At 50.3% G+C, this 14,073-nt stretch overlaps 1 protein-coding gene across 1 annotated transcript; it reads right to left on the bottom strand.

Moving 5' to 3' along the window:
• Window positions 1-1,643: 1,643 nt before the first annotated feature.
• UBE2Q1 (ubiquitin conjugating enzyme E2 Q1) lies at window positions 1,644-10,740 on the bottom strand. Its single transcript, XM_033198709.1, has 13 exons — window positions 10,257-10,740; window positions 7,905-8,009; window positions 7,470-7,574; window positions 6,774-6,824; window positions 4,693-4,833; window positions 4,393-4,477; window positions 4,061-4,121; window positions 3,750-3,840; window positions 3,576-3,634; window positions 3,426-3,474; window positions 3,055-3,150; window positions 2,596-2,662; window positions 1,644-2,132 (listed from the first exon to the last, which is right to left on the bottom strand). Exons 1-13 carry the CDS (start codon window positions 10,581-10,583, stop codon window positions 2,101-2,103), a joined length of 1,269 nt encoding a protein of 422 aa, XP_033054600.1. The 5' UTR covers window positions 10,584-10,740; the 3' UTR covers window positions 1,644-2,100.
• Window positions 10,741-14,073: the final 3,333 nt, after the last annotated feature.

The raw sequence follows: 14,073 nt of genomic DNA, 5'->3' as shown, positions 1-14,073 counted from the left end.
GGAGAGAAGAAAATTGTTTCATGATGATATGGCCTTGATTCTTTTTTATACTTTGTACTTTATTAGAACCCTAAACTTAAGGTTATAAAAGGGAGTGCTGGGTTTGGCAAGAAAAATGGAGGATTCTCCTAGAGTTGGTGTTATGCAACTCAACAGGAGCAGGCATTTCCCTCTATGTCAAGTGAACGTGAACCCCACTGTTTCTTCAAATAATTTTATTAGAGCCAAACTATTTAAATAATTTTATTTGTTTCATCCTTTGGTAGATGAGAAAAATACATTACAAAATACATTATACAGAAGACAGCTCACAGTACACATTACTAAAAACACAATCTACATTCCAGCCAGGGCTGGTAGTAAGTTCAGAAGAAAGCCACAGAGGCCTTGAAAACCAGATTTCAGCTCTATGGAATGAATTTTCCCCTTATGTCCCGTCTTTATCTCAACCTCAGCATATGTTTTATTAGCACCCCTAATTATGTGGGTGTGGGTAGGGTTAGAGCAGCATTGAGTGGGACTGGTGGACTCCCCATCCACCTAAAGCAGCAAACATTAAAAGTCCCTCAAAAGAAAAGGGGTGGGGGAGGGGAAAGAATGGCCAATGTGAAAATTGCCGTGTCTCAAAGCATTACAGAACTGCTCTAGCATCCTACAGTTCCCAGGCAGCTGTCCCAAGTCTGGGTTTTCTGAGACTTGGGTCTTCACTTGGCCATCCTTGGCCTCTGTCATTTCAATCTTTATGAGAGCTGCTGGCATCGTAGGTCCTAAGAGGCTGTCTCAGTCCCAGAGCAAGCTTATAGACAAAGCGATACAGGCAGCACCCGCTAGATGCAAAGTCATGCCCAAACTTTTACAACAGCAAGTACATACAACACAGCACTGACAGTTCCATCTCAGTACAGATCCCCACCTCACCTTCCCTTCCTGGATGTTCCTGAGCCTGGGATAAGGACACAGGTGTATAGAACAATCCCCGCTTAAAATGCTAACCCTTTCTAGTAGGACCCACCTAGGGGGAGTGGCTTGAAAGAATCCATAATTTCCCAAAGCCAAACAACTTCAGAGCTACACCTGTTCTTTTTGATAAAGCCAAATGAAGCAAGAGAGGAAGGTGAGCAGAGCTTACCAATGGTCACCATCCGGTGCTGGTTAGAAGCCACTTTCCAGGAGAGGAACCAGTGAACAGCGAAGAGTTGCAGCCACACAGCTGAGATCAGAAAAGACCACATACACACTCGGAGACTGTGTCCCCATCCCCACTCAATTCATTCAAAAGGAATTCTACGAAGCAGCCTCTTGAGCCTCATTTTCTTTTTCCCAGAAATTTGAAAACATCTGTGACTAGAAAAGTAGTCCTAAGAATTAACACCATCGTTTCAGCCTACCACATTGTAGTTTGGCAGGCCAGGCTCTGCATTCCAAGGGGGCAAGTGCTGGTTGCTCCAGAGGCCTTGAGGAGAAATCTAGGGGCAGACCAGGTGCGTGCTTCAGCTCCATGTTTCTCTTGCTTTAGCAGCAAAACGCAGCCTCTCATCTCTACCAAAGCAACAGTGGACTCGTACCCCTCCCCACCTCCCAAGTAGTTCAGGGGATGGGGTGGGATGTGCGAATAAAAATAAAGATGAGTCAAGACCACCATCTTCAAATTAACAAACTGTAATTGTTTTCCCAAAGATACATTTTTTTCATACACATCCATCATACACTGTAACCAAAAAAAGCAGTGTACATTGAAATAAGAGAAAATAAATTAAAAATCCATAGCATAGGTAAGGAGGCTCTAGTCTGGAGCACAGCTGAGTTTCCAGCAATATAAGGAGGCTCGAAAGTTTCTTTTATAAGAATGCCTGCTAGCAAGGGTTCCAGCAAGGTGGTTGGTTGGTCTGTAAGTCAGTCTTGAGTACTTGAAACAGTTCTGTGTTTGTTTTTTTTTCCTTAGCGTTTAGAATAGCCATCATTGTCCTGCAATAGGCAGAGCTATCACGTCCAGGAAAAATGAGGGAGGGAACCACAGAGGCAGCGTGAGATCCAAATACAGCATTCAAAGGTAATTGGTCCAGTGGTGCCTGGGGAGGGAGGAAGGGTGATACTCCAGGGTTAGCCGTCTTCCTTTGGGGGTGTGTACCAGCCTGCAAAGAAATGGAACGGTCAGTGAGGTGGAGGTTCAGGCCCACCCTCCCTGTCCTGCCCCAATCCCTGACGATGTCTCCAGTGTCAGAGGTAAGAGGATGTTGGGGAGGGCTATGCTGTGTGGGGAGAGGTGTATGGGAAGCTGAGAGCCTGCATACCTGGAGATGAGTGAGAAAGGGGAATGATGTGCCCAACCTGAGATGATGGGGGAGTTAGATGAGCTGTTTCAAAAGGTGGTCAAGAAGTGGGTAGCACCAAGTTTATCGGTAATATGATCATTTTGGTGTGTTTCTGGAAGAGGTTGTGAACATTAGCCACCGCCAGTCCCTCCTGGGAGAACTGGGGCAGGTGCTGTGTTAACTGGTGGTTGAATATCAGAAACCCAGAAGGGGTTCTTGCTCTGTGGCTGGAAGTGAAAACCTGGGCGTGTCCGAATCTCCTGAGTCCTGGCTCCAGCCTCACCGTTTTTTTCGTGGATCTGCACCAAGGACTTGTAGGACTGCTGTGCTCTTGTCAGACTGTATTGAGACTGGGAGGAGGAAGCCACCAGATCAGGCCATGGCCAGCTGTGGCCTTACTGCCCCTCACCTTCTGCAGGCTGTCACCCAGAGACCCCGGAGTCCCAGCTCCCAGCACTGTGGTCTAGTAAAATACTAAGTACCCTCCACCTGGGAGGTCCCTTGGGGGCATAATCCCATAGTCTTCCTTCTCTAGACCGGCACCCTCCCAAAAGTCCTAGGGGTGCCCCTAGGGGCCAAGGCACAGTTGTTCCACTGTGGGGACCCTAGGCCCTCTCATCCAGTGCCACCAGTCCAGAGGCCTTATGCTCATTCCTCTAAAGGAGGAAGCCTTGGCCTGCTAGTGGCCCCAAGTGTACTTGGCTCCACCCAGCCCCACCGGCCCCAGGGCCAGGATCCTTACTTTGTTGGCTCCAAACTGCACTCGTGCTTTCCCCTTCACCAGTGTGGCACTGATCTGCATGATCACTGACTCTATGGAGTAGGCACTGCTCCAGCCCTGGGTGGAGGGAGGGACAAGGCAAGCAGGTCCGGATGGAGCTTCCAGAGAAGCCTCATGCTTGTCTTCTGGGCAATCAGCTGTGTCTATAGGAGGGCTCTTGCCCTTTGCCCCCAGCACTGCCACCACCTGTCTTTCTGGGTCAGTGGGTGCAGACCCAGCCCAGCAGAATGAAACGGCCACATCATGCCTATCATCCAGCCTGCAGAGGTTTATGCTGTAAAGCTCAGCCAATCCCCTGCCAGGCTGGCCTGGCCAAGGAGAGGCAGGCTCACCTGTTTGGTGAGAAGTTCCATGCAGATGGCCCCTCCGCCCAGAACATACCTGCACGAGAAAGGTTAGTCAGCTGTGCCTGACAAAAGCTCCAAGTCTCTTCCCCGCCCTCTGCCAGAGGAGATGCCCTCTTCTGCATGCCAGCCACTCACCCTCCAGAGAGGACTGGAGACACAACCCTGACAAATGGTGGGTCAAAGGGAAAGTTATCCTGAGAGAGACAGAGAGATGACAATCAGGGGAGGGAGGCAAGCATCCTCCACAGGACTGTCAGGCAGGCGGGGCAGCCTAGGCCAGAGGGAGACATTGGAAAGGAAAAGCCTTACTTTAAAGGAAAAGTTAAGTAGGATGAAGTCGGCTCCTTCTTTCTCTTTGAGGATCTGGAGATCGTTGTGCAAAGCGCTGTCCTGGTCAACTCTAAGAAGCAACAAGCCTAGGCTCAGATGCCTGGTTCCAGCTCAGGAGCTTCATAAGGGCTCCCCTGCCCTGGCTGGCAGCAGACCACCAAACCACTGCCCACACCCACTCCGGGACTCTGAACGAAAATGCTGGATGGGGCTGCCCTGGAGATCCCACCACAGTAGCCCCACTCATACTCCTCCTCAACTTCCTCTCCAATCCCAGAGTCCCCACTCACTTGAGGAGTTTGACATTCCAATCATACAGACTGTCATTCACGAGTTCGACTGCATAGTTTCCTGGAAGGAGGGAAAAGATAGGTGTTAGTAGGATGGTCCAGGTGGTGAGTGGATTCTAATGCAGACCCCTTTCCCAGACTGAGAGAAAAAGATCAACAGCTGTAGGTTCACCACAGATGGACATGCAACCAAGCCACTGGCTTGAGGAGCTCCATTCTTGGCCTGAAAAGTTCATAAGCAGTCCTGGACCCCAGAACCTCTTGGGCCCCTTGCCACCATACCCTTCTTTATGGGTGACTCCTGTGCAGGCCCCTCTCTGGGGCAAACTCACCGCCTTTGAAACTCTGTGATCGGTATATATCCCTGAGCTCCTTCATCAGCCGGTCAGTGGCCTGCACCGAGCCAGACACTGCACCCTGTGAGGGACGATGACACGAACATTCCTTGGTCGTGTGGTTTGTAAACACACGTTAGACCTTAGGGGCAGTCTGGCAGCTTGCCCAGGATTTAAGGAAGGATTAGGCACACCCCAAAAAAGGAGTCTGCTCTCCATACTGAGATGCGATGGCCTACTACTTCCCAGCCATTTCCCACCAACCCCTTCACCAGCCTCTCTCTAGAAGGCACGTACATTTAAGTAATCTTGCCTCTGGTTCTTTTTAATTTTCTCTAGGATGGCCAAGTTTTCTTTTCCAATGCCATCATCTTCAGATTTCTTGCCCTCAGCTGGCTCTTCCTCTTTCATTTCATAGTGATCTAAGTCTTCTGTGTCCTGGGGGAGGTGTGGGGTAAGAGTGAAAAGGAAAAAAACCAACACAGGTTAGAGAATGACCACCACCTTCCCAGTCCCATTTGGCGAAGAGCCAAAAGTTAAGGTGCAGCAGTCCATCTAGCAAGTCTTATTAACACAACACGCTTCCCATTTTTAGAACAACTTCCAGCCCCATTCCCCCCATAGTCTAAAGGATTAAGGCAAACGTCTTCTTCAGCTCTCAAGCTACAGCAAAGACTTAGGAAGCGAGCAGAGCTGCAGCTGAGACCGAGGCAGGGACTTAGCCCTCTTGTTCCCTGGACTGACCCTACTCCAACTGTTCTGAAACTCCCTTGGCAGCAGAAACTCTTCCCTAATTCCTAGCAGAAATGACTTGGGCCTGACCCTGTGACTCAAAGCTCATGTTTCACCAGGTGACTATTGCACCCGGGAGTTCTCAGGGCCCCAAGCCTAAAAGAGCAACCCGGATCATTAAATCTCCTCTCCTCGCTACAAATGGAGGGCATGAAGCAGGTATGCGGAGGCACCCACTGCCAGATGGAAATGAGAAAGGATGTCCAGAGAGATACATGGAAGAGGTCAAGAACAGAATTAGCCCCTTATTCATCCTGCTCTAAGTGAGTAAGCAGCTAGCCCACTGAGCATAGGGGAGGAGGAGACCCTATCTAGGGTTCAGCCTCTCAGCCAGATGTTGGGGGTGTGGCCCAGAGGGCTGTCCACTGTCTGGGAGGAGTAAATTTCATGTCATCAGCCCTTTGCCAGTCTCAAGAACCTTGCAGGGTTATAGAATCTGGGATATTAACCTAATGTTAGGAAATAAAAGTAATCAGAGTGATCTCCCCATTTCTGGCAGGACATACCTAATTATTACATCAGCAGGTAACGTGTACTGAGTGTTTATTACATGCCAGGTTCTGTCCTAGGTGCTACACATACTAGCTCATTTCATTCTTAACCACCACCACTCATTATTCTATCATTATCCATTTTACAGATGCGGAAGCTGAGTCTAGTGAGGTTGCTTATCGTGCCCAGTCACAGAACTCTTAGCAGAGCTCAGATTCAGCCAAGTTCTGTCTAGCTCTAAATCTCAAATTCCTAACCATGATTTTATATTCTGTACAAGTATGTTTTTAGAGAATATATCAGATAGATTGTTTAGCACTTATATATCGTCTGAAGTATTTTATATATAACACCTCATTTAATCTCAAGACAACCATATTATAATCCTACTTTGTAAGTAAGACAACTAGGCCAGGCACGGTGGCTCACGCCTGTAATCACAGCACTTTGGGAGGCCGAGGTGGGCGGATCACAAGGTCAGGAGATCAAGACCATCCTGGCTAACACGGTGAAATCCTGTCTCTACTAAAAATACAAAAAATTAGCCGGGCGTGGTGGTGGGCGCCTGTAGTCCCAGCTACTAGGGAGGCTGAGGCAGGAGAATGGCGTGAACCCGGGAGGTGGAGCTTGCAGTGAGTGCAGATCACACCACTGCACTGCAGCCTGGGCGACAAAGCGAGACTGCCTCAAAAAAAAAAACCAAACAAACAAAAAAAAAACTGTAGCTTAGTGAGATTACATAAAATTCCTCAATTAGGATAGCTAGGATACAAACACAGGTTTGTTGGACTCCAAAGTCATTTGAAATTAACTTACCCAGTATTTGGTTTGAACCACATTGCACCTGTCTTCAGTGGTTGGATATGGGTGCCCTGTCTCCTCTACTACACTGGCTATTCCTCTGGGTCAGTAAATCTGTCTTTATTCTTTCATATTTTTCTCTCTCCAGTTCTAGACTGGAGTTCTGGATATGGCTGATCAATTCCTTTGGTATTTTTCTCTCTCCAGTTCCAGACTGGAGTTCTGGATATGGGTGATCAATGCTGCTGACTGAAAGAGCTTCCAGCCAATGCCACCTCAGGGGGCAAGCCTACCTCAGGCATCTCCTCATCTTCATCTTCTGAAGATACGTCTTCCTGTGTGCACTGCAGCAGGGAGGGGAAAGACGGAGATCAGAGCCCCAGTGGCTTGCTACAACGCAGCCTCCAACCTACTCCCCTGAGTCCCCAGGTCTGGAAGCTGTGTGCCTGCCTGTAATGTTGCCAGTCTCTCCACCAGCCAGATCTGAGTGGAAGCAACAGCCCAGGGAATGGCTTTGCTACCAATCCATTATTTTTCGCCTATCACTGCCAAAGAATAAAAGAAAAGCAAAATGGCTGTCTCTGTCACCCACCTCATAAATCTCAGTTTAATTTTCCTAAGAACCCCTCCTTTACTTGATCTTCTTTAGACTGATATTGCATTCTTGGTTCTCACTAAGGGGCCTGGGTCCCCAGTGGCCACCAACTGTTATTGTTAAGATAATGGTAAAAATTCCTCTGCTCCCTTTCAACATTTGGGATGCTGCCCGTGAGAGTGAGTTTTGATATGAGAGATGAAGCTACCAGTGCCCCATTTAGCAAGAGAAGATTCCCATCTGGAGAAGAACGAGGGTGAGAGTCATAAGACATGTATGTTTTTGGGAGCTGGTGGGGATGGAGAAAAACTACTGCAGATTTGTCTCAATTATTTACTGAGTACTCTGTGAGGCAACTCTGCACAACAGGGCCCAAGGCTCCTCAGCTTCTCACCTGCTCTGCTGGCAAGGGTTGATCCAGCATCTCCACATCTGGATGCTGAGGGAGGTTATAGAGTTTACACAGGTCGGAGATGATCCTCTTCAGATGCTGCAATAGCTACAGGTAGGGGAGCACAGAGATATCAAATACTCCTTTCCCACTCCAATCTGCACAAGTGCATGGATGAGCTCTTAGTTCGGGCCCCACACCAATACCTAGTTTTCTAAGCCTTATGGGCCATGTGGCGGTGGGAATGAGTCTCCTGATGGACCAATCCCAGGGCCAGTGCAGGGTCTCCCTCTGGATTCGGTAAGCAACTCCCCTGAGAGATTGTACCCTAAATGTTGAGCTGTGTACCGTCTACTTTTCAGGATCCCTTTCACAGGATGCTTTTGTGGCATGGGCCTCATATGAACAAAATGCACCCCTACCCTGTGGCCCCCTCACCAGAGTATTCCCTTTCTTTATGTCCACCAGCCTCTCCAAGACAGCAGCCAAGTTAGGGTCATCAGACTCCACCGACCAGATGGGGGGCACAGCAGGATACGACTCCTGAAGGGAAAAGAGCAACAAGAGCAATCAAAATGGGTGACTCTGGGAAAACCCAAATTTTGCCTGTCCTCTTCCCCCCAAGACTTCTAGCCCCTTTTCTTCCCACCCCCACCCCCTACACACACATAAAAGCCCAACTCAGGTCAGCATCTAACCAAGCAGCTTCACAACAAGAAAAACAGTCCCTGGGATGACCCTTTCCAAGAAGCAGACTGGAACCTTTTCTTTCTTTCCTCGAGAGTACAAACCAGGAAACCTAGCACAGCCAAACTTGGCTAACAGCGAAGGGGGATTCCTCATCTCCTGCACTGCCTATACAAGTTCTAGACTTCAAGTTCTCCCTGGACCCAGAACAGAGTCCTCCAAGCTTGCTTTTCAGACTCCAGAATGGGCTGAGGAAGGGATCACCTCATCACCATGGCACTGAAGTGAAAAAAGCAGAGTTCTGTAGGAAAGCATAAAAACTAGACTGTATCTCCAGAACCCAAGAGTAAAAGGGTACTGGCAAGAATCTACTCACACCGCTCCCAGAAGAGCCCCTCAAAGACCAATTCTCCCCACCTCTCCCTTGGGAACCTGCCACCTTCTCAGTCCAGGCGTGGGCTGTAGGGCTCCACATGGCAGGCTGGGAGAAAGCCTACGCTACTGACATTCCCAGCATTCCTGAGCCACGGTGCCAAATGCAGCCTGACCAGACTCCCCCTCTGCCCAAACCAAGGGGGCTAGTTTAGGCCAAGTATCCTTTATAGCCATGGGGAGTCTGGCTAAGGACCCCCTAAATTTAACTTCCTGCCAGGGACAAAAGCAGTAAATGGCCGCTGGCAACAGAAAGAGCAGCTGGATGGGGACAAACCTACCCTTAAGGAATTAGAAGCTTAATTCAGAAACAAAATTAACTCTTGAGGTTCCCACACAAGCCAGGGAAACCTTATCCACCTCCACTGGGTATCTTAGCATTGTCATGACTCTAATCCTCAATGCTGAAGGCAAAATAATTATCAAAGATGCCCAAGTCTTCACTTGACTAAGCCACTCCTAGTCCTTCAATTTTAAGTTTCTAGCAGGAAAAGAGAAAGGAAATGAAAGAGAAATGGGACATATGAGTTTTGGTGGGGCACCAATCAATCCAAACTGAGGCTTTACCTCACCAAACCTTAACCTGGTCTGATTGAGAAAACGGACAGAAAACACCATGTAAGTTGAATTCAGTTCTCCAAGTAGCAGAGAATTCACAACTCTGCCTTTCCCCAGGCTACTCCGATTAGGTCTGCCTGCTTGGATGAAGTACTGTCTGCCAGCATTTCAGCTACTGCTCCGGTAGAGAGAATACCATCACAGCAGGTAACACCAACCAATGTAAGTGCTATACCATGCAGTACCAGACATTTCCCAAATTAGCAGAAGCCAATTCTCTATTCAAGGGATGTCTGAGGGTAGATCATGCAGGAGACATGTAAGGTGTATGCCTAGGATAGAATGACGCTCACAGGGGAGAAATGGAACTGTTACTGCCTAGAATAAATGGGGGTAGCGCTGGCACATCACATCACTATCATTACCAGGAAAAGCAACAACCCAGGGCAAATGGATATATCCACAGGGAACAGGGAGGGGAGTGGCAGAACTGCTACCAGCTGAGGCAAAAAGAGGAGAGGTAGAGGTTACACCAGAAAGAGAGAATTAAAGGGAGAGAAGGAAGAGGAGTCAACGAACTGCAAACTATCACTTGGTGAAGTTGAGAGAGCAAGAGGGGCTGCCTGAGGGATGCCTAGGCGGGGATCCCACAGGTGGCAACCTCCTAAGTCAGAGGTACTACTGAGAAGAGGGCATCACTGAAATGTGCAGAGGGTTTCAGGCCAGGTCTTTGCAGCTGGGATCAGTGCCGAGGCCTACTATCTTGAAATAAGAGTAAGGGGAAGAAAGGCGCATTCCTAGGTAGCAAGGTAAAGTTGTGGAGTAGCCAAAAAGAGCCAAAATCGTGAACCCTGGGATGGTGGGTGGGTTCGTGAAAACGGGTAGTCTAAGCGCCATATGTCAGGGTGTCCCTCACTATCGGGGTCAATGGTAGAGATTCTGGGTGCACCGCATAACCTCTAGCAGCAGAAACAAATGTAACCTGGAGAGAAAGAGCTGAGCCCTGAGAGGGGCTTCGGCCTCCCAGGTCCTTCAAGAGCAAAAAGCTGGATGGAGTGATCCTGGGTCCCTGACAAGGGGCCCCCACAGAGGGGCACGAGAGGGGGTCCTCACCGTGATGTTGCAGTGGATGCGGACAGGATCCCCAGGCACCGACCCCCGTGGAGGGAGATGCGGTCCGGGCGCGGCCCCCGCCCCGGCCCCTCCGGCCCCAGCCAGCAGGAACTCGCAGCTCAGCTCGTCCAGGCAGGCGCTGGCAATGCGGAAGCGCTCGTGGCCGCGGTGGAAGATGGACTCGAGCAGCTTCAGCTCTCGCCTCAGGCAGGGCCCCGGCCCCGGGCCCCCCCCTGGGCCGCCCCCGGCCCCCGGCGCCGCCCCCTGGCCCCCCAGCTGCTGCCCCGGCCCCGGCTGCTGCTGCCCCTGCGGCTGCGGCTGCTGCATCCTCCGCTCCGCTCCGTTCCGGGGCCGGCGGGCCGGGAGCCTCCGGCCTCCGCTCCGGGCTCCGCCGCCGCCGCCGCCGCCGCCGCGGTCCGCACTTCCTGATCCCCCCTTCGCCAAGATGGCGCCGCCGCCACCTCCGGGACAGGCCCCCCCCTCCGCTCGCTGGCCCCCCCAGCCGCCGGAAGCCGCGCGCCCCTCCTCCTCCTCCTCCTTCTGGGCGGCCCCGCCTCCGTCCCCCTCACGTGACTTCCCTGCTCTAGCCTCCTCCACGTGATCTCTCCGTCTTTCCCGCCCCCTGGTTCTCGCCTGCCACCCTCCACATGTGACCCGGGGTCTGGGGCTTGCCTCTGTGAGCGCCTCTGTGCGTGTTTGCGTACGTCGTGCGTGCTTGCGCGCGGCGCCCCTTTGCCTGCGCTCCCCTCTCACGTGACCCGGCGCCGCGTGCTCCCAGGGGCTACCCGCGCAGAACGCTGTTTCCTCCCTCGGGCCCCGCTTCCCCCGCCCCCGAGCCGTGGCGAGCGTGCCCGGCGCTCCATGGACAGAGAAGAAAGAAGTGCGGTCTTCGCCGTGCAGTCTTTATCCTGCGCCCCCATGCTAGTCTTCGGCGCAGGATACCGGAGCCTCTGCTCCCCGTGGGGGTGGGAATGCGGCGTCTTCATACTGAGGGGTGTGTGGTCGGGGTAGAAGCCGGGGACCGGAATGCCAGTGGCGGGGATTCTCGTCCCAGCCCTTTCTCTGATGGCATTTTGTGACCTTGGGTTAACCACTTTCCCGCCAAGTCTCAGTTTTCTCATCTGTACAATGGCTCTCATGAGGATGATGCCTGTTTTTCCTATTTCCAGGGAGGGATTCGATTAGAGGACACCGTAAAATGAGGAATGGTAATAGATCACTGTCGGTTAGTCAATATCTGGCCTTTCGCGCTTTTCAGACCCCATGGGTCTGGACGAGGTTGGGGGAAGGACAGCATGGGCTTCCTCTACGGAGTCATGGAAGGGTGCTGACTCGGGTGGACCCCATTACCCTTCCTAGGCCTAAATGGCTAATACCTTGTCGCAGTGGTCCTGGCAGTTGCCGGAGTAGGTAGTGCCTCCGGACCCTCGCTAGGTGGCACTATCACAAAGGACAAAGCTGGCTGAAGCTACAGAAATCCCGAGCTGGCGTTCGTTTGCCAAGGGCAGGTGTTGTTAGCCTGTGGTAAGGCCTGGTCGTTTCTGCTGGGCCAACTCAGCCCTTACACCGGATTGCCCGCTTTCTCTCCCACTTGGACTAAAATAAGCTAGCCTTTGCTGAAAGACTCTTCAGTTGCCTCTGCAGAGGCCTCCTTTGGTCAAGTTGGGGTATGGATATTTAAAGATGATTACGGTTACGGTCTGCTCCTGGTCTTCCTGGGGCCATTTGTCTGGTTTGGGTAGCCTGAACAGTTCATTACATGTTGACTTTGGGTCTGTGTGTGCAAGCTGAAAGTATAAAAGGCTGTGGTAGGAATTCTTGTTTATTATTTCCTGAGCGAAGGTGTTTTGCAAATCTTAAAATATGTATATGTATTTTAAGATTATATAAATAAATATATATATATTTTAAGACAGGGTCTTGCTACCTCGGCCAGGCTGGAGTGCAGGGGCACAATCTCAGCTCACTGCAGGTTCGACCTCCTCAAGGAGGCCTCAAGCTATCCTCCCACCTCAGCCTCCCAAGTAGCTGGGATTACAGGTGCGTACTACCACAGCTGGCTAATTTTTGTATTTTTTTTGTAGAAAGGGGTCTTGGTATGTTGTCCAGGCTGGTCTCAAACTCCTGGGCTCAAGTGATCTGCCCGTCTCGGCCTCCCAAAGTGCTGGGATTACAGATGTGAGCCACTGTGGCCAGGTACAAATATTTTTAAATCTCCCAACAACATTGCAAGGTAAGTATTTTTACCTCTATTTACAACTGGGGGAAAGGAGTGACTCTGCAAGAAGATACAGCCTGTAAACAGAGTTTCTAAGCCTGTCTCCAAAGTCCATGCCCTTGTACCCGACTCTGCCTTTTTTAGTGGTTTGAAACCCAGCTCTGCCAACTACTAATGATGTGACTGTGGGGAAATTACTTAGCTTGTTTGTGCCTCAGTTTTCACATCTGTAAAATGGAGATCATAATAGTACCGACTTGTTAGGAGGATTATGTAAGAACACACGTAAAGTGCATAAAATAGTGCCCGTGGTAAGAACTCAAACATTTTTTTAAAAACCGGGGCTCAGCATGGCTTGTGTCTAGTGAACGGAGAGAAGGGTAGGAGGTAAGTCCAGTGAAGAAAGCAGGGGCTAGATTATGGAGACAACAGTACATTGTTTGGGTTTTATTCAAAGCACAATGGGAAACCCCTGGAGGATTTTAAGCAGGAAGTGGCATGAGCTGATTTAAAAATTTAAAAGGTGGCCTCATGTGTTGGCTCATGCTTGTAATCCCAGCGCTTTGGGAGGCCAAGGCGGGTGGATAATGAGGTCAGGAGATCGAGACCTTTCTGGCTGGCACGGTGAAATTCTGTCTCTTAAACAAAATACAAAAAATTAGCCGGGCGTGGTGGCGGGCACCTGTAGTCCAGCTACTCCAGAGGCTGAGGCAGGAGAATGGCTTAACCTGGGGGGCGGAGCTTGCAGTGAGCTGAGATCGCGCCACTGCACCCCAGCCTGGGTGACAGAGGAAGACTCCGTCTCAAAAACAAAAACAAATTTAAAAGATCACTCTGGCTGTTCTGTGGAAAATGGATTGTAGGGATTTTTTTTTTTCTCCAAAAAATCATTCATTACAGGTGCCCATATTTGGAGTAGAGTGAGCAACCTCCTTTGACTTGCTCCCTGAGCATAGAATTCTGTCATTGACTCAACAAATAATGTCCTGAGCACTTGGTCTTTGCAGGAATTGTAGAGGGCACTGGGGATGCAGAGATAAAGAAATAATGGCCCCTGTGGGAACATGATTTGTGGTACAGAGGAGAGGCTCCTAACGTGACAGCTCCTACTCATTACTTTTGTTGTATTCTTGCTCCAGCCCTTAGGAGCACGCAGTGATGGATGAAGTGAAGCCAGATCTCACTGACAGTAATACAATATGATGAACACAATAATAGGGATCAAGAAGGGGAAGGGCCTTGAAGGGTGATATTATTAATAGGATTAACTCCCAAAAAAGAATTCGAAAGTAAGAGTTTCTTAGGTGGAATGGGAGAACATTCTGAAAGAACTAGGCCCTAAAGTAGAAGGAGGTTGGGAAGAAAGGTCTAAAACAAAGAAAATTACTTAAGAAGGGGTCTGGTATGGTGGCTCACGCCTGTAATCCCAACACTGTGGGAGGCAGCTGAGGTGGGCAGATCACATGAGGCCAGGAGTTTGAGACCAGCCTGGCCAACGTGGTGAAACCCCATCTCTACTAAAAATACAACAATTAGCCGGGCATGGTGGCGGGGTACCTGTAGTCTCAGCTACTCGGGAGTCTGAGGCTCAAAAAACAC

The sequence above is a fragment of the Trachypithecus francoisi genome, unplaced genomic scaffold (assembly GCF_009764315.1).
Source record: "Trachypithecus francoisi isolate TF-2019V2 unplaced genomic scaffold, Tfra_2.0 Lachesis_group5, whole genome shotgun sequence".
NCBI classification, from domain to species: domain Eukaryota; kingdom Metazoa; phylum Chordata; class Mammalia; order Primates; family Cercopithecidae; genus Trachypithecus; species Trachypithecus francoisi.
Note: the sequence above shows the minus strand (reverse complement) of the source record. Positions and strands in the feature narration are given on the sequence as shown.